Raw genomic sequence first — 22,551 nt, forward strand, 5'->3', positions numbered from 1 at the left:
AAGGGGAGAAGGGGAGGGCAGAAGGAGATGGCAGAAAGAGGGAGAGAAGTGGAGTAGAGAGGATGACATGGGAGATCCAGGGTAAGAATCGAGGAGAAGTAGATGGGAGATACCATAAAAGAGGGAGCCAGTATAAGTTGGAGGAGAGATCTGGCACTAGTGAGATCTTCACAGATCTACAAGAATGACACCAACTGGCACTAAGGCAACCTTAAATGCCCTCCTATGATAGTGAGAATGATGACTACCTTATATGCCTTCCTAGAAGTCTCATCCAATGGCTGATGGAGGCAGAGGCAGACACCCACAGCTGTGAATCAAATTGAACTCCTGGAACCCATTTGCAAAGAAGAGTGATGACCAACGGAATCAAGATCGGGCTGGCAAACCCAGAGAGGCAGCTGACCTAAACTAGGGGGAACACATGGACCCCAGACTGATGACTGAGGGGCCAGCATAGGACTGATCCAGACACCCTCCCATAGAACCTGATTGTCAGAGTGGAGGCCTTGGCAATCTGTGGGACCTGGGAGAGTGGAGCAATATTTTTCCCTGGCATACAGAAGGACTCTGGGAACCCATACCATGCGGAGGGATGTGCTCTTAGCTGGACACATGAGGAAGAACCTGGTCCCTTCCTGTGATGATGTGACAGAAACTGAAAATCCCTAATGGAGTCCTCTGCCCTCCCTGGTGAGCAGAGGGGGGTGGACTGGGGGTGATAGGTTGGGAGGATTTTGGGGTGGAGGAAGAGCAGAGGGAAAGGGAACTAAATGTGACATGTATAAAAAGTTAAATAAAAATGTATGGAAAAAAGATAATACATTTCTTCATACAATAAAATCAAAACAAAAAAATGGATGCAGCCAATTGTATTAATGTATGCCAGCATACATATTCACATATACTTAAAACATAGGAATTCATAAGGAGTTTGGGATGGGAGCAAATGTAGTGATAAAAAGGTAACAAAATATCTTCTAATAATCAACTTATAGAAATAAATTTTAAGTAATATTAGGAGATAGAGAAATGGTTCAGCTTTTATTTTAACTTGTTGTTGTCGAGGACCCAGATTCCATTTCTAGAACTGAGAAGGTAGCTATCTCTTTGCTGTAACTCTGACCCCAGCATTTCCAGCCTTACTGTGGTCACTGTAAGTTCTCTACAAAAACACCCATATAACTATTTTTTAAGTTAGAAAGAGCAGAAAATGAAATTCTCCAAAGGAATATTATAGCTCTGAGACACAATAGCCAGTGGTAGTTAAAAGAAACTCCTTCTGGTCTTGCATCGAAGCAGCTATGAGCATCTACATAGCCAGCATTCTCAGAGGCAAAAGCAGCTTTTTTCTGAGGTAAATGGAGCTCATCATAATTATTCCTATTAGAATAGAACATACAGAGCCATTAAACATCATTTCCTTGAAGTTTTCTGTATTTGGGTTCTGAAAATTTTTATGTCAGTACAAATTGTGCCATTTTTGTGTTGTGCCCAAATTCTGAACCCCCAAATCACCAGGAGGCCCATTTTGATGCAAAAGCAAAGAGTCTTTTATTGTAGAGGCCAAATGGTTTACTGCCCCAGCCCTGTGTGCTTGAGCATTGTGCTCTGGTGGAGGCAAAAGCAGACAGATGGCTTCTTTGCCAGCATGCCATATGCGTGGGGCAGAGAGACACAGAGAGAGAGGCCCCCATCCTCATATCCTGCACACCTCACAGGCAGGCAGGTGAGGACAGAGCAGGCTCAGCTGTGAGGGCTGCATCAGCAATTCGAGTCAGAGCAGCTGCCTCACTGCATGCTCAGGGATAGGAGACCCTGCTGCAGCATGCTCTAACCCATGGCACATGGTGGGAGAGACTCCTACCCTGCATGCCATGTGTTCAGGACAGCAAGAGAAGACCCCTGACCTGAACCACTTGTATAGCAGGCAAGGACAGAGACAGAAGGATAATATGGGCCTGTGACTAGCTAGGCTTGGCCAAAATTAGCAGTCACAGGACCAACTTATCAGAAAAGCACCCAGCTGGAGTCCAGAGTGGCAGCTGTTCCATTGGAACTCATGGGTGTCAGAGTCAGGACAAACAAAGACTTAACAACCACATAGCACATTACAAAGACTAGACAGATTAGGGCCCTCTTCAGAATCTACAGAATCTTGCAAGAACCTTCAGTCAGATGGCCGGCCAAATGGGGCAATTTTGTCATTTTGTCCCTTGACCAAGTCCCCTTTCTACAGACTGGACAACCCAGTCCCGTGATTGAGTCTCCATTTTTACAGACTGGGCAACTCAATCCCATGATTAAATCCCCTTTTTACAGACTGGGCAACCCAATTCCATGATTAAGTCCCCCTTTTACAGACTGCGGAGCCTGGCTGCCACCCAGACCTCCGCCCAGAATGAGGCATTGGGGCGTCCCCCTTAATCCTATGTTTTCACAGATCTTGCTAGTGTACCCAACAGAAACACAAAATCACACACAAACTGACACAAAACATAGGTGCTCAGGACCTGCCAAGCCTGCAGGTTGAGTCAGGTAAGAAGTCTGCTCGAGATTAGAAGCCTGCTTGTGATAACAAGCCTGTTCGGCTGGTTGCTTGAGGAACCCAATTCTAATCCACTGCATTCCTCCGAACCACCAAACCACAGAGTGCAGGCTTCACAGAAACCAGAGCTTAAACAATCAAAAACAAATGCCAAAGTTTTAACAGCCAGAGACAGAAAACAGAACTTGAAAGACTTGCCTAGGCAAAAACAAAAAATTACCTGACTTGGTGCCACATGACTTGATAAAAGGGGGTGTTGTTTTGGATTTTGGTCTTTCCTCATAAAAATTCTCTGGGAGCAGAGCTCAGGTGCCACCCAAGGCATTCACAGCCATTACAAGTTCTCTTTTCAGGGCCCACGCTTTTTATCTTTTAATAATTTTAATTTTTGATCCTTCATTTTCTCCTGTCGCTATGTCATGTCATTTTATAACTCAATCTGGAGTTACTAGTAGACAAAAACAACAACAAAAATAAAGTTCTGAGGCAGTTTAGGGTACATTTCAGTAAACTTGTGACCTCTGAGCCATTAGTTGAATTGTGCCTAGGCAATCCTTTATGAACTGGAGTAGTCTGTGAACAATACAGCAAGTAAATGTTAGCAGTATGAAAAGAGGACCTGCGACAGCCGATATCAGGGTGTATACCCAACAGGAAATATTAAACAAGGACTCCATCCCTGATTAGCTTGTCTTTCCTGATTTCATCTTTCTAATCCTTTCCAAATTTTACCCATATTGTGTTTTACTTTATCAGAGTGATCATGGTAAAAACTGCAGTCCTCCTGTAAAGCAGCACAAGCCTCCATGTTGTTAAAATAATAAATCTAGACCTCTTCAATTCTGGAGAGCCACTTCTGCCAAAGATCTAATGGAATACTGGAGGTGGGTAATAGAATATTCTGTTTTCTTTAGTCATTGTCTAGGCTCATCCTGAGGGTTGTATATTATTGGTTCTGCTGAGTAAGAACTGCCGTACCTATGCTGGAGGCTATGCCATCACCTAAAAGGATTCTCAGGGTGATGGCCATTATAGGCTCTCCTTTAGCCCTGAGGCTTTTTCAGCTGTATAGTGAGTTAAGAATTCCTCATATGTATAATATTCCAGACATAGAAGGAGTCTGCCAGGGTCATAGAATCCTTTGGTTTGATTAAGAACCTGTTGGTGGACACATGGTGTTTAGTCAGTAGAAGAAGCACACCAAGTGACAGTGTGAGGTATCAGGTATTTGATTTCATTTGCAACAGGGGTAGGACACTTGCAAAGATGTTGGTAGTTGGAAAGAATTGTCCCAATACAGTTTCCTCGTACTGTCACTTGCTGTAAGGTCAGGGATGCCTCATGCTGCCATCTGCAGGCAGAAAGGTCTGGATTCTCTGAATATGTACTGGTCAGTGCAATTCCCTTAAAATAATGTGGGTGCAATGTTATAGCGCAACCAACAGGATTTGACAATATTTGGGTTGGTGGCATTGAGAAATAAGAATGACTGTTGAAGTACCTATAGAACGCTACCTCTGGGAGTCAGGGCCCTAGGGAGCATGGGTGGTGGGAAGCTGTGAGTTTCAGAAGTAAATGCATTGGTGGTCTTATGGGGTGAGATCTCTTGGAGGTGTTGGGGTACCCCAAACTGAGGAGGGGGACCCCAAGCTGGATTCATCACCCCAAGAATCAAGAGTCCACACGCCAATTGATGCAACACACAAGAGGCTTTAATTAGGCATCTGCAGATGGGCCTCTCGGTCAGCTTTTAGACCGATTGGCCCCGAGGTTTAGTTACAATCAGCTTTTAAAGACAAAAACCACAAGCCTTTGTGAGGGGTCCCTATCTTGTGACGGGGGAGGGGAGTACGTGACTACTGACCAGGGGAAGTAGATGTCTTCTTGACCTACACGTTGTAAATTCCTCAAACCTTGGTATGAGTTAATCATCTCTCCCTAAAAAAATGGTGGTTATCGTCTCCTTGTTTCCCACAAATCTTGTTTTCCCATCTCTGACGCCCTGGTCAGTTCTTCACAGGTGGTCAGCAGCCTGGAATTGGCCATTTGTGGGTTTATAGCCCTTCTGCAATTAAGGTTGCTAAACCATACATTCCATTCTGTGGTTTGGCCAGTTCCTGGGATGGGGTCCTTTGCTTACTTTCTGAGTTCTCTAGTGGGGTGCCCTCCCTGTTTAAGCTTATATTTTATTTCTATGAATTTGGGGTCTTTCAGTATGACCAGAAAAGAATGGGTTACCTGGCCAGTTCCCATGTTCTTCTTTGGGTAGTCCATTGATAGGGCCTGGCACCTGTGGCCCCTTTTACCTAGGTAGTTTTGTTGGTCATTGGCCCATCTGCCCTAAGAAGGACTGAATTTTCTGTTTCAGTGTCTACCACAAAATCAGCTTAACTCCACTTCCAGAGTTACCCAAGGCTCAGGGAGGGGGACTGATCCCCATCTTCCCTGTTTGCTTTCTTCCCCTGAAAAGAGAGCTGGGAGGAATTCTTCTGTCTGTCCTTGCCACTTCCCCTTGGGTCAAGCTTTGGCCTAGTGGTTGTCCCCTTTACAATAGGCACATCTATCTTTCCCTGTTCTGGGGCAATCTTTGACCCAGTGTTCATCCAGTTTACAGTAAGCACATTGACCTTTTCTTACCAGATGTCTCAGGCATTGTTTGGGTCCTGGTCAAAAGGTGTTGCTGTTCCTGGACAGCTTCTCCACAGCGGTGGCCAGAAAGTTCTCCTTTAATTCTGCCCGATGGAGGGCTTACTGTTGCTCCAGGACCCTAACTCGACTTTTTTCCTGTATTTTTTCTTGTCTCAGTTCTTGTCTTCTTTACTCTCCCTCTTGTTATAAACCTTTTCTGCCATTGCCACTAAGTCCCTGAGGTGCTTTTCTGCTAATCTTTCTAAAGACTGTAACTTTGTCTTGATATCTGGTGCTGCCTGATTAATGAAAGCAAATATCACAGTTGTCTCAGACTCTCCTGCCTCAGGATTATATGGAGTGTACCTACGGAAGGCCTCTTGAAGCCTTTCCAGATATGCTGTGGGCATTTATTCTGGTCCCTGTCTAATATCATAAAATTTAGACCTGTAGGTTGGCTTTTCATCTGCAGCTTTGAGACCCACAAACAGAGTCTGGCAATAGACAAAGAGTCTCTCCATACTATGTGCCATGTTGTAATCCCAAGCCAAGCATGTGGTGGGAAAGCTGCCATCTATAATTGCTGGGTCAACTGTGGGGTTCCCTGTTGGCCCTGGAAGTAATTTCTGAGCTGCTTCCATGATTCTGTTTTATTCCTGGTGGTGAAAAGAATCTTAAGTCGCTGTTGGCAAGCCAGGTGTTGGTGGTGCAGGCCTTCAATCCCAGCACTCGGGAGGCAGGTGGATCTCTGTGAGTTCGAGGTCAGCCTGGTCTACAGAGTGAGTTCCAGGACAGCTTCTGAAACAATACAAAGAAACCCTGTCTCAAAAAAAAGGAGGAGGAGGAGAAGAAGAAGAAGAAGAAGAAGAAGAAGAAGAAGAAGAAGAAGAAGAAGAAGAAGAAGAAGAGCTGTTGGCAATCATCCCATGTGGGCTGGTGAATAAATAGAACAGTTTCTAGCAGGTTAAGATCTTGGGGTTACCTGAGAATGGCACATTCTCAGTCAATTGTACTGGTGGCAAATGGCCAGTAGTGAAAGGTTGATTTGCAGCTTCATCTGGAGGTCCTCCAGACCAGAGTCAGAGAGCTAGGGTTTCTGCTTTTGGGGTTGCGCCTTGCAGCTATCCATGCCTGTGCTGGACATCCCAGATACTTGGAGGATTCTAGCAACCTGGCTGTCTGCTGGGTTGCCTATGTGGCTGGGAAAACACCTCCAGCGAGTTCCACCAACCCCTCTGCATCTGGCTGCATTTGGCCCCTGTGGAGAGGGGGAACCATAAGGAGGGGAGAAAATATCAAGTTCATTTGTCTGTCCCTGGAGAATAGTTGTCTTGGAGCCACGTCCTTGAGGTGCCCTGGGCATGATCGCAATTACCTGTGGGGCAGAGTGGACTTGGTGAAAGAGAAAAGACTTGACCCATGGGAGGGGATCTCCTATGAGACCCCGCCAGGTGACTATGTATGTTATTTGGTCTATGTAGCCAGAACAGTGTGGAAACAGTGATATCTTCTACTCTAGCAAAAAGGTCTAAATGGAAGGATCATTTCAGTGGCTAGTCCACATTGAAAGCAGGCCATTCAGATGCACAGAGAATAGCCCATTTGTCCTTGCAAACGTTAAAGCTTTTAAATCCTTCCAGTGGGCTAGGCAGAGACATAAAGGAATGGAGGATCTGTCCCATCTTAGATTCTGTCCTGAGTAAGCATCCATCAAGACAAGACAAATAGACAAAACAACAACAAAAACAAAAACAAGGCACTAAGACAAAGAAGAAGAAGCCCATACCTAGATTCCTAGATTTTCCCAGACAATCCTCAATTGGACCCCATTTCCCCATTTTACCTAGATTGCAGGTTTGATCTTACTCTCCATTGAATACCTGCCCTAGATGGGAAGTCGGAGACATCTCCTTGCTTCCCCAGGCCTGGCCTTGTAGGCATGTCTGCCAAGCTCTTCCCCTGTTATCTATTTCCTGTTTTACTAGTATACCGAGATGCCTTGAAGTACCTTGATTCCTAGATTAGAAGAACATGCACTTAATAGACAGACATAAAGCATTTATTCACCCAACTGGTTGGGGTTTTAACCTTCAGAGCCATAAGTCCTGTAGGGTGTCGAGTCTTGGTCTTCCCGGCAAGGAACCAAATGTAAGTACACAATCTCACGGCACAGACAGGCCACCCCAAGGACCAGACACATCTGATGCAAAGGCAAAGGGATTCTTTAAATTCAAGCTAGCTTGGTCTTCTACTCTTGTAACTGGCAGAAGCTCTGAACAATAACTAAGAGGCAGATTTTTAAGGAAAGACGATAAGGCAGAAAGTCACAAATTTTAGAGTTTCCATGGCTACTTAGGGTCATACTAAGTACAGGGTTAGGCAGTAACTATATATTGTAAGGAAGTTATATTTGACTGAGATAAGATAGAGCATTGGATTGCAGGGTTGGGGGGTGTCAGAGGATCTGTCAGTTATCCCCTGAGCTGGGGAATTTTTACAATAAGCAGGGCACCTTTACAACCAGCAATTAGCAAAGGGATCTTAACAGGAGTGGTGGACAGTCACACCCCTTCTCTGGGAGCAGGACTCAGGTACCAGCCATGACATGTGGAGGGCCCTTAATAAGGATAGCATAATAGAAGCCATCTTAATATTCCTAATGTATTCTGAGAGACTAACACTTAGTTAAGATTCTATTTTTCTGTGTCTGCTTATCTTCCTGTACAGCATATTTTCAAGGCCTACAGTCCAGTCTCTCCCACCCTTCTGCCACCTGGCCTGCAGTCCAGACTCCCCCAGCTGCAGACTTATGTCCTTGGGACATATCCTGCCATGGAAATCTTCTGCTCCCCTGCCCTTATGCTACCTGCCCTATGTAAACCCTGTTGGCATTTTTAATAAAGAAGACTTAATCAGAATACTGTCTTATCTTCATGTCTCACGATCCTCCATTCTCACTCCTTCCTCTAAGGTCCCTGTCGACTGACCCTGCAGGCCAGGCAATGGTATTTCCAGCCATTAGAAGTTCCCTTTTCAGGGCCCATGTTTTTTCACTTTCATTAATTTTAATTTTTGGTCCCTCACTGACTACCTCTGGAATGAACTAAAATTCAAAGAGTTGGGGAGACCTGTGTGGGATTTTTCAATAGGATTTGAAATTAAACAATTATATTTAATCTGAATCACATAAGGTGATATCCACCTTCAGCTGCTTGATAACTGCTGCTCACCTCTAACCTCAAACTCAGGATGCAGAAACATTTGGATTTTCTGAGTTTTGGGACAGCTTGGTCCACAGAATGAGTTCCATGGCTGGACACAAAATCCCTGTCTTGAAAATATGCTAAAAACAACAACAAAAACAAAAAGAAGCAAACAAACAAAGATTAAGATCCATCTTTAATCTGGATCAAACCTTCTGTTGGCAGCATACATATATAAAGGAAGAAGGAAACGCTTTCGCTGTTTGTCCCAGGCATGGCTAACAAGTTCATTCCTTTATGAGCAGTAAGACACTTGAGATTTTGGTGTATATTTAAGATCAACAGAGATATTCAACTTCATTAACAGAACAACTGGATTCTTCAAATAGTTATTGGAAGGCAACCATTGATAGACTATCACTACCAACACCTAAAACATTCTAATAAATCCATTTCCTCATATATGCGGTTGTTTTTGTTGTTGTTTTGTTTATTTGTCTTGTCTTGATGGATGCTGACTCAGGACAGAATCTACTATGGGACAGATCCTCCATTCCTTTAGGCCATTCATTCTACCAGTCCTGTTGATGTAGAAAACCATGAATAATGCAATTGTGGTTTTATTTTTTCAGTGAGAAAGTTGTGCTGTCTAACAACACTGTCTAACAACAGTGATTCTAAACACATATTTCATTGCTCCATTATTCTCTGAGTATCCAGCATTCCATGAGGGCTACACTGTATTACTATTCATTTGTCAACAGTTTGCTCTGAATTTCAGGATTGTAACTCCTAAAGTAATGGAGCCATCATGTAGGCTTCTGATGGGAGAAAGTCCCATTAACTTCTTTGTGAACTAGTTCCTGATTTTCTTTCCTGGTTGTCTGAAGTTCCTATTGCAACTGGATAAAAATCAAGTTCAGGTCACCTGACCTCAGTGTGAAGCCACATAACAACCTCTCCTATTGTTTCCTGAAATTACTCTTTAGTTGTTAGTAATTCAGCAACACTTTCACCTGCATGACAGAAATTCATTATACTACACATAATACAGAGGGCTGTAAGAGTTTGCTAGCTACTTTGTGTTCAGAACAAAGAAGAGGAAGTGCCTATGGAGATCAGGGAGAGAACAGGGTCTGCTGTTCCAGCCAGATGCAAATGTGTATCGCTGCTGACTCAGAAAAGGACTTTTTCCAGGTTGGAAGGCAGGATCAGGAACCAATGGGCTGTGTCTTAAAACAGTGTAACTATATGGCAGGAGCTCTTGTCACTCAGGTTTCACCAGGCCTCAGTCCCTCTATGGGATCTGCCAGTCAGAAATTGTACTGTGTCCTTCCTGCCACCATCTACATTCTTGTCATTCTCTCTATCAGGGACTTGACTACTCCATTTCAAAGTCATTATAGTTAAGCGTTCTTCCATATAGTATCATCATTCTAAAACATCGATTATTGATATCATTTTAAAATTCATTATCTTTAAATGAATTACTAATTTTGTTTCTATGTTTCAATATTCCAGGGTTTAAGAATTTCATTCCAATTTTCTCAAGTGCTGTTTACTTTTTTGTATCAGTTTAGAGAAGTGATTCTCAACTTTTGTTGCCTGGGCTTCCTTTGGAGGAATCAAATGAATAACCCTATCACATGAATAGACTCAGAGTTCAAAAAACAAAGGTATTTGTGTTATAATTCTTAACAGTAGCAAAAATATCACTGTGACATATCAGTGAGTATGATTTTAGAGTTTGTGGTCATCACATCATGAGGGTCACATCATTAGGAAGGCTGAGAACCCCTGGTTTAAGTCAATGTCTCCTATAGGTCAGGATTTCCCCACACTATATAATTTGGGATTTCTTTAAACACCCGATCCTGCCTCTGCTGCTCACTGCTGGAAAGACAGTCCTGTCACTCTTTCTTTGACTGGGCTTTGACTGTTCCGAAAGAAGGAAAAATAGGTCAGTTAATGAGTATACTCCAACTTTTCCACATTTTATGTTGCATTTATAAATGAAGTGGGACCTGTGTAAGAACTGACTTCACTGACCAACTGTAAAGCAGGTTTAGTCACAACAGAGTAAGCCCTGAGCAAGAAATAGGGTGAATTGTTTTCTTCTGACAGTAGTTGTCTTTAAAAGTGAGTAGTAAAGTAATAAATCTTAGATGATCAATAAACATTCTGACTAATCGTTTCTTGGGTCCACAGACCAGGCCATCATGAAGTTGTTTAAAGAACTGAATTCATGGGCTGGAGAGATGGTTCAGAATTTGTGACCTCTTACTGCTCTTCCAGAGGTCCTGAGTTCAATTCCCCAAAACTGCAAGTTGTCTCACAACCATCTATAATGAGAGTTGGTGCCTGCTTCTGTCCTGTAGGCATATGTACAGACAGAACATTGTATTCATAATAAATAAATAATTTTTAAAACAAAAGAAGTAGTTACGCCAGGCGGTGGTGGCGCACGCCTTTAATCCCAGCACTCGAGAGGCAGAGGCAGGCAGATCTCTGTGAGTTCAAGGCCAGGCTGGACCAATAGCCTCTGAAACAATACAGAGAAACCATGTCTCATAAAAACTAAAAAAAAAAAGAAGTAGTTACAAGGAAAAAAAAAGAACTTAACTTACCATTAAACCAAATTATTCTAGTTACAGTAGTTGAAGCAAAATAGAACTGGGTAAAATTGTGTGGCCCTTCCTAACAGGATTGTGTTTTCCAGGTTTATGATGATGTCACAAAGAAATGATGTAGATAGTACTTGGTATGCTTTAGTACAAATCCAAGTCTCTGGAGCTAATGGCCATAAAGCCTCTTTCAACATTCTAACAGATATTATGTATTATAATTACAATATTCCCAATATCTCCTTTCTGCCTTCAAGCCACTTTCCCAATAGACTCATCATTGTGTTCTAATATATCATCTTTTTCCTAATTAGGAACAGCTGTCGACATGACATAGGGTAGAAACATCTGAGGGAACATCAGTTGAGGGTGTACCTAGATCAGAATATGTGATTGCTGTGTCTGAGAGAGGTAGTGTTGATTATGATTGATGTTTGAAGTCTCTTCCTTTGATTTGGCCATATCTTTAAACAAGTAGGCCTGGGCTTGATAAGAGAGTGAGCTTAGCACTAGACAGCAACAAAGAAAGAGAGATAGCTAGAAAGCAGTCTTTGCTCACGTTTTCCTTTATTTATTGCTTGAGTTTCTAACCTAAGATCCCACAGGGATGGACAGTGACATAGGGATATCAACCAAATAAATCTGTTCACTTCCTGAGTTGATGTGGTTAGAGAATTTAATCAGAGCAACAGAGAAGACAGTTGGAACAAAATATGGATCACCAAATGTGATTTTCTTGTTGTTGTTTTGTTATCCAGCTCAGGATGCCACTGAATCATGTTAGATTTCTTCTCAGCTTCTGAGTGCTGAGTCATATACTGCAATCAATCAGAAAATGCTAGTGTTATCTCAGAAGAACTCAGTTCACTGATATAGTTAGAATTGAAAGCGATTCTGCCAATGACAGCTATATAGTCTGCAGTGACTTAGGTCATTTTGTTCCATCCATTGTGATATTCACAGATTTTGGGGGAATAATACATGGTATTTAAAAAAATGTATAACAAATGTGGAGTAATGGTAACTAAATTTAGTGCTTGTCAGGATTACAAGAAGAGCTTACTCTACTTACTCAGCACCATCTGATTTACTCTGAATCATAGCAGTTAGAAGATACATCCTAGAAAATGGAATTTTAAATAAATATGTTTTAATGTTTGTATTTGTAATCTGCAACCCTAGAGAGTTTGAGAGATGAACTGTCTACTTGGCATCATGAGGAATCTTCACATAGAGGGGTATTTGCTAATACATTCTGTGTTTTCTAAAGTTTAAGGTCTTCCCAGTCACCAGCCTATACTAATGAAAGGTATTATAATTTGTATACATCTTAAACTGCCAACTTCATCCTGTGGCAAATGTATCTCCCTAATGTTTGGCAGTAGTGGAGTTCAAACTGGTGTAAGCAACAACATAGAACAGTGGATAGAGTGAATTTTGGTAATTGTAGCAACTATTGCTTTAGGTAAAATTTCTTTCATAAATAAAATGTCCCAACACATGAAGCTGTCCTAAGATGGTTCAATTTCTTTTATGTTTGAAAAATAATCACACAGGATGGAATGATTGCATTTACTTTAAGTAACTGCTGTTATTTTATGAAGTTTTTTTTACACATATTTGTGACTCGTTAGGACAAAGCTTGTTGCTGTACAAGTACAATAAACTTGTATGGTAGACAGAACAAAGTTCTTCAAGTTGTTTCTTGAGTGTATTGGTTTGGAGACTTTCTGTGGTGAAACACTTTTAATTTTTTATTCTTGATTTTAGAGTCTTTCTCTCATCATTTCTTGGTATATGTGTGTTTTCCAGTAGTTACTGTCATCTGTGTTGCATTTTTGCTTTTTAAGTTATTTAAATGGTGGATACATCTGGTTTTGGTTTTCAAAAACTTCTCATGTATTATTGTTTCTGTGTCCTAGTTAGCTTCATGTCCCAATATATCAAAGCTTATAGTTATCTGTGGGAACATCAGTTAAGGATGCATGTCATAATGCCTGGTTGCTAAGCCTTGAGTGATGTTTTGATTGGTGATTGCTATTGGAAGGTTTTTCAGCTGAGGGTGCAATATATCTAAGAAAAGTAGCCTGGGCTGGATAAGAGATAGCTGCAAATGAAACAATGCAAAGTAGGGATGAAAGCCAGGAAACAAAGATACTTCATGGATTTTTCCTTCAGGTGCTAGCTTGAATTTCTGTCCTAGGCTTATACAATGATGGATTTGAAATGACAGAATCAGCAAAAACTATCCTGTATATTACTTGAGATGCTTTTGGTTAGAGAATTTAATCACAGAAGCAGAGAAGCAACTTAGAAAAAAATGGCACCGCAAACTTGATTTTCTTGTTGGGCAAGACCTGAGAATTTCATCTTTGGGAAGAATATGAAAGATATCATGTCTTTGGATAACAAAATCCTTAGTAAGTGCTACACAGAGATTAATTAGCTGCTCTCGAAGGACTTCGGATTTGGGTGTGTTCAGAGTAATGACAGGTACTGGAGACCCAGGTCCTTGGGAAATAAATTCCATGGTAAATTAAGATAGAAGTAATTAGTATGATAATTTGGCTTCTAAACTTACTTACTATGCCCATGCCCCCGAGATATTGAGTAAAGCTGAATCAAATAAAAATGGCCTGATTTCTTGTACAAAACAATGATATCATAGACAGACATTACTGAAGAATCATTCAGGACTACAGTAAACAAAAAGCAAGTGGATCACAAATAAATTAAAATTATGTGGATTGTTAAAAATATCAAAATTAGGAAGTTCCAGATGGCAGTCAAGTGCTGAAGAGAGGTTGGAGGTTTCAGGGAGATTATCACCATTAAAGAGAAAGTCCTTGCCCTACATTGAAAGCTAATTAACCAAAGGGTAACAAACAGTACATACTATGCCCTCAGTTAATGTAAGATTTATAAAAGTAATCCCTGGGTTCAGGAAGTTACTTTATACAAAACCCTCTGCAACTCTGGTCCAAGCAGTGTCCATCAGGATTTGGAAGGCAAAGTTGTGTAATCAGCAATGTTGTACAGGTTCTGTAAACAGGAAAGATGCAAAATTTAAGGCCACACAGTTTTTGTCTCTCGTTAGAGATCAGCATTGTTGTAGGTATGTTTGTTTTGTAGAATCAGAGATCCAGTGAGGTGACTGTGAGAGTTCATTGTATGATGCTATGAGGAAAAGGCCTGGGTTGGATTTTGAAACTTTAGATACTGAGATACTTAAGCCATTAGACATCTTCCATGGAGAGCTGCATTTGTGGAGTGGAAATAACCAAAGGGAAACATGTTTGGGAAGTTGTGGTTATAGATCCATCTATCACCTTTGAAACTGAATCCCCATGTGTCTGACATGGAGCTTTGGCATTTGGTGGTTGCCCTGCTGGGATTAGTTTTGCCTTGGTCCAAGGTTCCCTTACTATATTTCAACTTCTCTGCTTTGCAATGGGAATGGATATTCTGTGTCATTGTTTACTGGGAAGTTGTAATTTTTCTTTCTGATTGTGCAGCATACCACAGTCATGATATTGTCTTGTGGGTCAAAAATAAATGTACATTTATGTGAACACTGTAGGGGCTTTTAATGACTAGGATTATCATTGAGGTGGCTACATGTTTTCTTCAATGATGACTCTTTACATACAGTGAACCAGCTCAGCATTTCTTTGACTGAATGAAACACTCCCTGATAGGATGTTGTATTTGCACATGACTCTTTGGCTACTTTCTTTAGGGTTCTTGTGTTAACTTTAGTAGGGGGAAACTTTCTGGATGAAATTACTTATTGGGGATAGGATTTGTGTCTCTATAATCTCAACCCATTTCCTGTTTTGTTTCTACTGTGTTGTGGTTGACACTAATCAGCCATTTGCCAGTCATGACTTCACCACCATTATAGATAGTATCACAAAATTGTATTAGATACAAGTGAGGCAATTGTTATTAACTGGTAAGATATTTTTCCAGTCTAATTTTTTTATTTGGTTGGTTTTGTTTTTGTTTCTGAAGGCAAGGATTATTTAGGTTGTTCAAAAATTTTCTTTGTAGACCAAGCCAGCCTTGAATTCATAGATTCATGAAACTCTTGCTCCCAAATGTTGGTCCCAGTTTTTGAGGATCTTTTATCCTTATTAGTGGGTGATGGGTCTAAAGAGAAATGTATACATCAAGCATATCCTGTTTTCATGAAATTCACCCCCAGATTGAATTTTTAAATTTGGCAAAGGATTTCATTCTCTTTGCCAGCCTGGCAGCATTTACAGTGTTGATACTTGCTGAGGCTTCTGAGTCACTGGATTACAGGTGTGTTACATTCTTCCTACTTTTTGAGTCTATGTGTGTCTTTTAAATGAATATGACTCTTTGTATCCATACATTGATATATATATACATATAATACACACAAATATATATATATATATATGGTTCTAATAGTAGTTAAAAGATGCTCTTACCATGCATGAGTATGTATAATAAATAGTTGTGGTCCCCGATGTAAGTCGTGGCATTTGAGCTCACCTATATGAAAGTGCAGCAAGACCTCTAAACTTCTGTGGCATCTCTCCTGCTTTTTGTTGTTTATTTGTGATCAACATTTACATTGCTAATATCTTCATCTCCCTATGTTTAAATGCTTAAATACCCAGTTCATTTTTGTAAGATTTGTTAAAATTACACATCAGGTTTAATGAAGATGAATACCAAACAGGAGTGAATAGGAATTTCAGAAAAAAAAGACACTTCTCAGTTCTTCCTATCTTTATTATATATTTTGTTTTGATTCTTTTCATGGAGAAAGGTTTTTAATATTTGTCGCTTGCTATCCTGTAATTGATTCAGTAGACTAGGTGAGAATTTGGTTTCTCTTGTGTAGACTCTGTATGTCTCTTTGTCTCTGTTAATAGACATTTCTCTTGAAAAGTAATATCCCATTCTGAGCATTCAAAAATGATAGAGGTAAAACCCCATCAGTCTCCGTTGAAATGACTTAATTATGTCCATTTGATTGGAAAGTCTTTTCCCAGCCCTTAACCTTGAGGTAGCATCTGTCTTTGAAATTGGGGTGTGTTTGTTGTATGAAGCAGAAGGATGGGTTCTGTCTTTGTATCCATTCTGTTAGCCTGTGTCTGTTTATAGGTGAGTTAAGACCATTGATATTCAGGGATATTAATAACCATTGATTGTTGATTCTTGTTTGCTTTGGATACATTTTTTGTTGGTGGTTTTATGTGTGAGTGTTTCTCCTATTTCTGATTTCTGGTTAAGCTAGATTATCTACTGCCCATGTTATTTTCAGTGTAGTTAACTTCATTCGGTCAGAGTTTTCCTTCTAGAACTTTCTGAAGGGCTGGATTTGTGGATACGGATACATATTGCATAAATCTGGTTTTGTCATGGAATATCTTCTTTTCTCCACCTATAGTGATTGAGAGTTTTGCTGGGAATAGTAGTCTGGGCTGGAATCTGCAGTCTCTTAGTGTCTGTAGAACATCTGTCCAGGTCCTTCTGGCTTTCATAGTTTCCATGGAGAAGTCGGATATATTTCTGATAGGTTTGCCTTTATATGTTACTTGGCCTTTTTCCTTTGCTGCTTTTAGTATTCGTTCTTTATTCTGTATGTTTGGTGTTTTGATTATTATGTAGTGAGGGGACTTTTTTTGGTCCAGTCTATTTGGTGTTTGGTAAGTTTCTTGTAGTTTCATAGGTTGGGAAATTTTTCTTCTATGATTTTGTTAAATATGTATTCTGTACAATTGAGCTGGGCTTCTTCACCTTCTTCTATACATATTAGTCTTAGATTTGGTCTTTCCACAGTGTCCCATATTTCCTGGATATTTTGTGTTAAGGACTTGTTATATTTAAGACTTTCTTTTATTGATGAGTCTATTTCCTCTAGTTTATCTTCAGTACATGAGATTCTGTCTTCCATCTCTTGTATTCTGTTAGTTATGCTTGCATCTGTAGTTCCTGATTGTTTTTTCAGCCTTTTGATTTCCAGCATTACCTCAGTTTGTGTATTTCTTATTGTCTCCATTTCAGTTTTCAGGTCTTGAACTATTTGAATTGTTTCATTCATCTGTTTCATTGTGTTTTCTTGGCTTTCTTTAAGAGATTTGTTGATTTCTTGCATTTTTGGTTTGTGTTTTCTTTAAGGGATTTTCTCATATCATTGTAGAGTGCCTCTATCACTTCCAGGTGGTTGTTTAGAAGATCATTCTTTTCTGCTTCATCTGGGTTGGTATGTTCAGGTCTTGTTGGTATAGAGTTTCTAGACTCTGGTGGTGTCATACTGGTTCCTCTGTTGTTAGTTGTGTTTTTATATTCTCTTCTTCCTATCCTTTCTTTCAGTGGGAACTCATGGATCGCTTCCTCTCCTGGTGTGTTTAGGTCTAAGGATCCTTACCAGTGCATTCAAGCAGGTCCAATACTTCAATGGGTGCAGGTGGATCTAGGACACTCTCAAGCACAGGGTGGAGACCTCAGGGTACTTGAGCACCAGGAAGAGACTTATGCACTTAGGCACTTAAGAACCAGGAAAGGACCGGAAGACAGTGAAGACTTAAGCAACTTAAGAGCCAGGAAAGAACCCATAGACACTGAAGACAGAGGTGTGGGCAGATTAATGGTGATCCTCATGGGGGGCAGGTCCTCTCTAGGTGCAGAAAATGCCCAGAGAGATGGAGCCGGTGGATGTAGGGAGTTGGGGCACAGAGCAAGGCCCCCACTCAACTTAATCCCCAGAAAGGACCAGAAGACACTGAAGACTGAGGTGTGGGCAGATTTAGGGCGATCCTTCCAGGGGGTCAGTTCCTCTCTAGGTGCAGAAATGCCCAGTGAGATAGAGCTGGGGGATGCAGGGAGTTGGGGCTAAGAGCAGGGTCCCCACTCACCTTAAGCACTGGAAAAGGACCGGAAGACACTGGATACTGAGGTGAAGGTAGATTCAGGGCAATACTTCTGGGTGGGGTGCAGGTCCTCTCTAGGCACAGAAATGCCCAGGGAAATTGTACTGGAGTAACTGGACGCTGGAATGTAAAAGACAACAGATCCACCCATATCTATCACAATGCACAAAACTTAAGTCCAAATGGATCAAAGACCTCAACATCAATCCAGCTACACTGAATCTCTTAGAGGAAAAAAGTGGGAAGTACCCTTGAATAAATTGGTACAGGAGACTGCTTCCTATACATAACACCAGTAGCACAGACACTGAGATCAACAATTAATAAATGGGACCTCCTGAAACTGAGGCACTTCTGCCGGGCAAAGGATGCAGTAAACAGGACAAAATGACAGCCAAAGAATGGGAAAAGATATTCACAAACCCCACATCTGAAAGACGGCTGATCTCCAAAATTTACAAAGAACTCAAGAAGCAAGTCTCCAGAACACCAAAGGATCTGTTTAAAAAATGGGGTACAGAACTAAATAGAGAATTCTCAATGGAGGAGTCCAAAATGGCCAAGAGATGCTTGAGAAAGTGATCAAAATCTTTAGCCATTAGGGAAATACAAATAAAAACAACTCTGAGATACCATCTCATTCTTGTCAGAATGGCTAAAATAAAAAAACACTAATGACAGTTTATGCTGGAGAGCATGTAGAAAAAGTGGTACACTACTTTACTGCTGGTGGGAATGCCAACTCATGCATTTTTCCTCAGAAAATGGAAATCAGTCTACCACAAGATCCACCAATTCCACTCTTAGGCATATACCCAAAATGTTCCCTCATACAATAAGGACATCTGCTCTACTATGTTAATAGTGGCTTTATTTGTAATAGCCAGAACATGGAAATAACGTAGATGCTCCTCAACTGAAGAGTGGATAGAGAAAATGTGGTACACTTACACAATGGAGAATTAGTCAACAGGAAAAAAATGGGATCTTAAAATTTGCACCATCCTGAGCGAGGTAACCCAGTCACAAAAAAGACAAACATGTTATGTACTCACTCATATATGGATTTTAGAAATGGAGAAGGGCATTGCCAGCCCACAATCTCACCACCAGAGAGTCAGGGGTACAGGGAGAACCCTAAGAGAGATAAGCATGATAACCCAGAGAAAGGTTATGGGATGTGATCTCCTACTTAGATTGGGGAGGGGGAGAAAGGGAGCACAGAAGGAGATAGTAGAAAGAGAGGGAGAGAAGAGAAGAATGGATGACACAGGAGAGCAGGAAGGATGAACCAGGGTAAGAATAGAGGAGAAATGGATGGGAGATACCAGAAAAGAGGGAGCCATTATAAGTTGGAGGAGATATCTGGTACTATTGAGATCTTCACACATCTACAGAAATGACACCAAATGGCATTAAGGCTACTTCAAATGCCCTCCCATGATGGTGAGAATGATGACTGCCTTATATGCCATCCTAGAACTCTCCTCCAGTGGCTGATGGAGACAGAGGCAGACACCACAGCTGTGAACCGAATTGAACTCCTGGAACCCACTTGCAAAGAGCAGTGATGACCAAGGGAATCAGTATTGGACTGGCAAGGCCCACAGGGGCAGCTGACCTAAACAAGGGCATCACATGGACCCCAGACTAATGATTGGGGGGCCAGCATGGGACTGATCCAGACATCCTCCCACTGAAATGGGGTGATAAAGAGTAGGTCTTGGCAATCTGTGGGACCTTGGAGAGTGGAGCAGTATTTATTCCTGGCATATAGAGGGACTCTGGGAGCCAAAGCCATGTAGAGAAGTGTTCTCTCCCCTTGGACACATGAGGAAGAACCTGGGCCTCTCCTGGCATGATGTGACAGACTCTGGAAATCACTCCTGGAGGCCCTTGTCCTCCCTGGGAAGTGGAGGGGGGATGGAGTGGGGGTGAGCAGCAGGGAGGATTGTGGGGTGGGAAGGAGAGGAGGGAGAGGGAACTGAAAATGACATGCATAAAAAGATAAATTAAAAATATGACAAAAGCTGACTTAATTATAATACCTATGTCATAGATTAAGTATGGAAATGTGCATCATTATATGAGTATACCGCCATTATATGAGTATACGGTCAAAGAAGTATATAATTACAGTGTTGTCTTTTTCATGCTTTTTTGTTTCATACATGTATGGTATATTGTAGGATGCAGTAACCTATCAAGATTTGCATATTAACTTCACTCAGGAAGAGTGGGATTTGCTGGATCCTTCACAGAGGAACTCTACAAAGATGTGATGCTGGAGACCTATATGAACCTCAATGTAATAGATAATACTGTGGATTTCCTTTCAATCTTTATAATAAGGGGATGACTGTTTCTTAGTTATTGATACTCTTTTGTAATTTTGAGTGATAATAAAGAAGGTGGAAGAAATAAATAAATCATGATTCTAAGGATTACTGAAGATAGTCAGATAAATTAAAAGCACTTTTCAATAATATATCATATAATTCCTGATGCTGTATTTTAGGCTACAAATGGGAAGATAATAGTATCAAAGAAGATCGTCAACATTCTCAAAGACATGGAAGGTAAATTTCATGTCTATGCTGATATTAATTTACCTCTGAAATAATTTAATAAGATAATTTAATTGATATAGAAATCACAAAGAAATGCAGCAGTGTAAATTATCAATTCATAAATTGTATTGATTATCATTAAATTGTCACAAGATCATATACCTCAACAGTCAGTACGTGAATTACCTTTCTAAGTCCTCGTTAAGAATGAAGACAAGATGCATCCGGGCCTGCATTCCAGTGACTGGGGATTGCCTGGGAGCTGCACAGAGCTTCCAATCTCAGCGGGAGAAAAGCACCCCAGGTTCCAGGTCTTCTCTTCCACCAACAAGACCAGGAACACAGCAGATCCAGCAAAGGGAACAGGGGACAAGGTGAGAGGCCAAGTACCTCAGATTCCTGCTCTTCTTCTCCACCCATGGGACCAGAATCAGGATGAGGAATAGAAGAACAACCAGATTATTGGACTTGCTAACATCCACCAAAAAGGAACTCTGGTCTACTAACCAGCAGACCAATAAGGGGCTCTTTCTGCACCCACTAGAAGAAGAGATGGGAAAGAGACAATACAAAAACACACTCAGCAACAGAAAAACAAATATGACACTGCCAGATTCAAGAGACTCCACACCAGCAAGACTCCAACATTCTGATGCAAATGAAGCAGAAGAGAATGACCTTAAAACCACCTAAATGAAAATAATAGAGGCCCTAAAGGGGGTATAGGAAAATCCCTCATAGAAATGGATGAAAAACAAACCACAAAATACAAGAAATGGAAAAAAATGCAAGAAAAAGAAGAAAAAACAAACCAAAAATACAGGAACTGGAAGAAAAAATAAACCACAAAATGCAAGAAATGGAAGAAAAAGCAAAACAAAAAATTGATAAAAGGCAAAAAATGGACAAAAAGATAAACCAAAAATTGCAAGAAACATTGCAACCAGTGAAAAGGTTGAAAGCTGAAATAGAGAAAATAAACAAAACACAATCTGAAGAAAGGCTGGAAATAGAAAAGCTGGGCAAACCGTCAGGTACTACAGATACAAGCATTACCAACAGAATACAAGAGATGGAAGACAGAATCTAAGGTGTTGAAGATACACCAGGAGAAATGGATTCATCAACTAAAGAAAATCTTAAGTCCAACAAATCTTTACCAGAAAACATCCAGGAAATATGGGACACCATGAAAAGACCAAACCTAAGAATAATAGGTATAGAAGAAAGTGAAGAAAACCACTTCAAAAGGGGCAGAAAACATATTCAACAAAATCATAGAAGAAAACTTTCCCAACCTTAAGAAAGACATGCCAATGAAGGTACAAGAAGCTTACAGAACACCAAATAGAGTGGATCACAAAAAAAGTCCCCTCACCACATTACGATCAAGACTGCAAATATACAGGATAAAGAAAGATTATTAAGAGCAGCTAAGGAACAAGGCCAAGTAACATATAAAGGCAAACCTATGAGAATTACACCTGACTTCTCCATGGAAACTCTGAAACACAGAAGGTCCTAGATCGATATTTTACACACTAAGAGACCATAGATGCCAGCACAGACTACTATAACCAGCAAAGCTCTCAGTCACTATAGATGGAGAAAAGAAGATATTCCATGACAAAACTAGATTCAAGCAATATATATCCACTAACCCAGCCCTACAGAAAGTTTTGGAAGGCAACTCCAACCCAAGGAACTTAACTACAACCAAAAAAACATAGGCATTAGAGAATCCCACTTTACCAACAGCCAAAAAAAGAAAAGGGTGAAATTCCACATATAATTCCAACAACAACAATGACTCCACATCAAAGAAGAATGAGCAATCAAGGGTCATTATTATCCCTCAACCTTAATGGCCTTAACTCACCCATAAAAAGACACATGCTAGCAGAATGGATTTGAAGACAGAACCCATCCTTCTGCTGCACACAAGAAACATATCTCACCCTCAAAGACAGACATTACCTGAGAGTTAAAGGTTGGGAAAAATATTTCCAATCAAATCGACCCAAGAAACAAGCAGGGGTAGCTATGCTAATATCTAACACATTATAC

General features: G+C 40.8%; 1 protein-coding gene across 1 annotated transcript in view; it reads right to left on the bottom strand.

Annotated features, from left to right (window-relative positions):
* Positions 1 to 17,386: 17,386 nt before the first annotated feature.
* Positions 17,387 to 22,551, bottom strand: part of LOC101824051 (zinc finger protein 431) — a 76,125-nt gene continuing 70,960 nt past the window's right edge. Inside the window, exon 5 of the mRNA XM_040736079.1 lies at positions 17,387 to 18,034. Within this exon, the coding sequence (XP_040592013.1) occupies positions 17,989 to 18,034 (46 nt within the window). The 3' untranslated portion in view covers positions 17,387 to 17,988. The remainder of the gene's footprint in view (positions 18,035 to 22,551) is intronic.

This window comes from Mesocricetus auratus, unplaced genomic scaffold, assembly GCF_017639785.1.
Source record: "Mesocricetus auratus isolate SY011 unplaced genomic scaffold, BCM_Maur_2.0 Super-Scaffold_100054, whole genome shotgun sequence".
NCBI classification, from domain to species: Eukaryota; Metazoa; Chordata; class Mammalia; order Rodentia; family Cricetidae; genus Mesocricetus; species Mesocricetus auratus.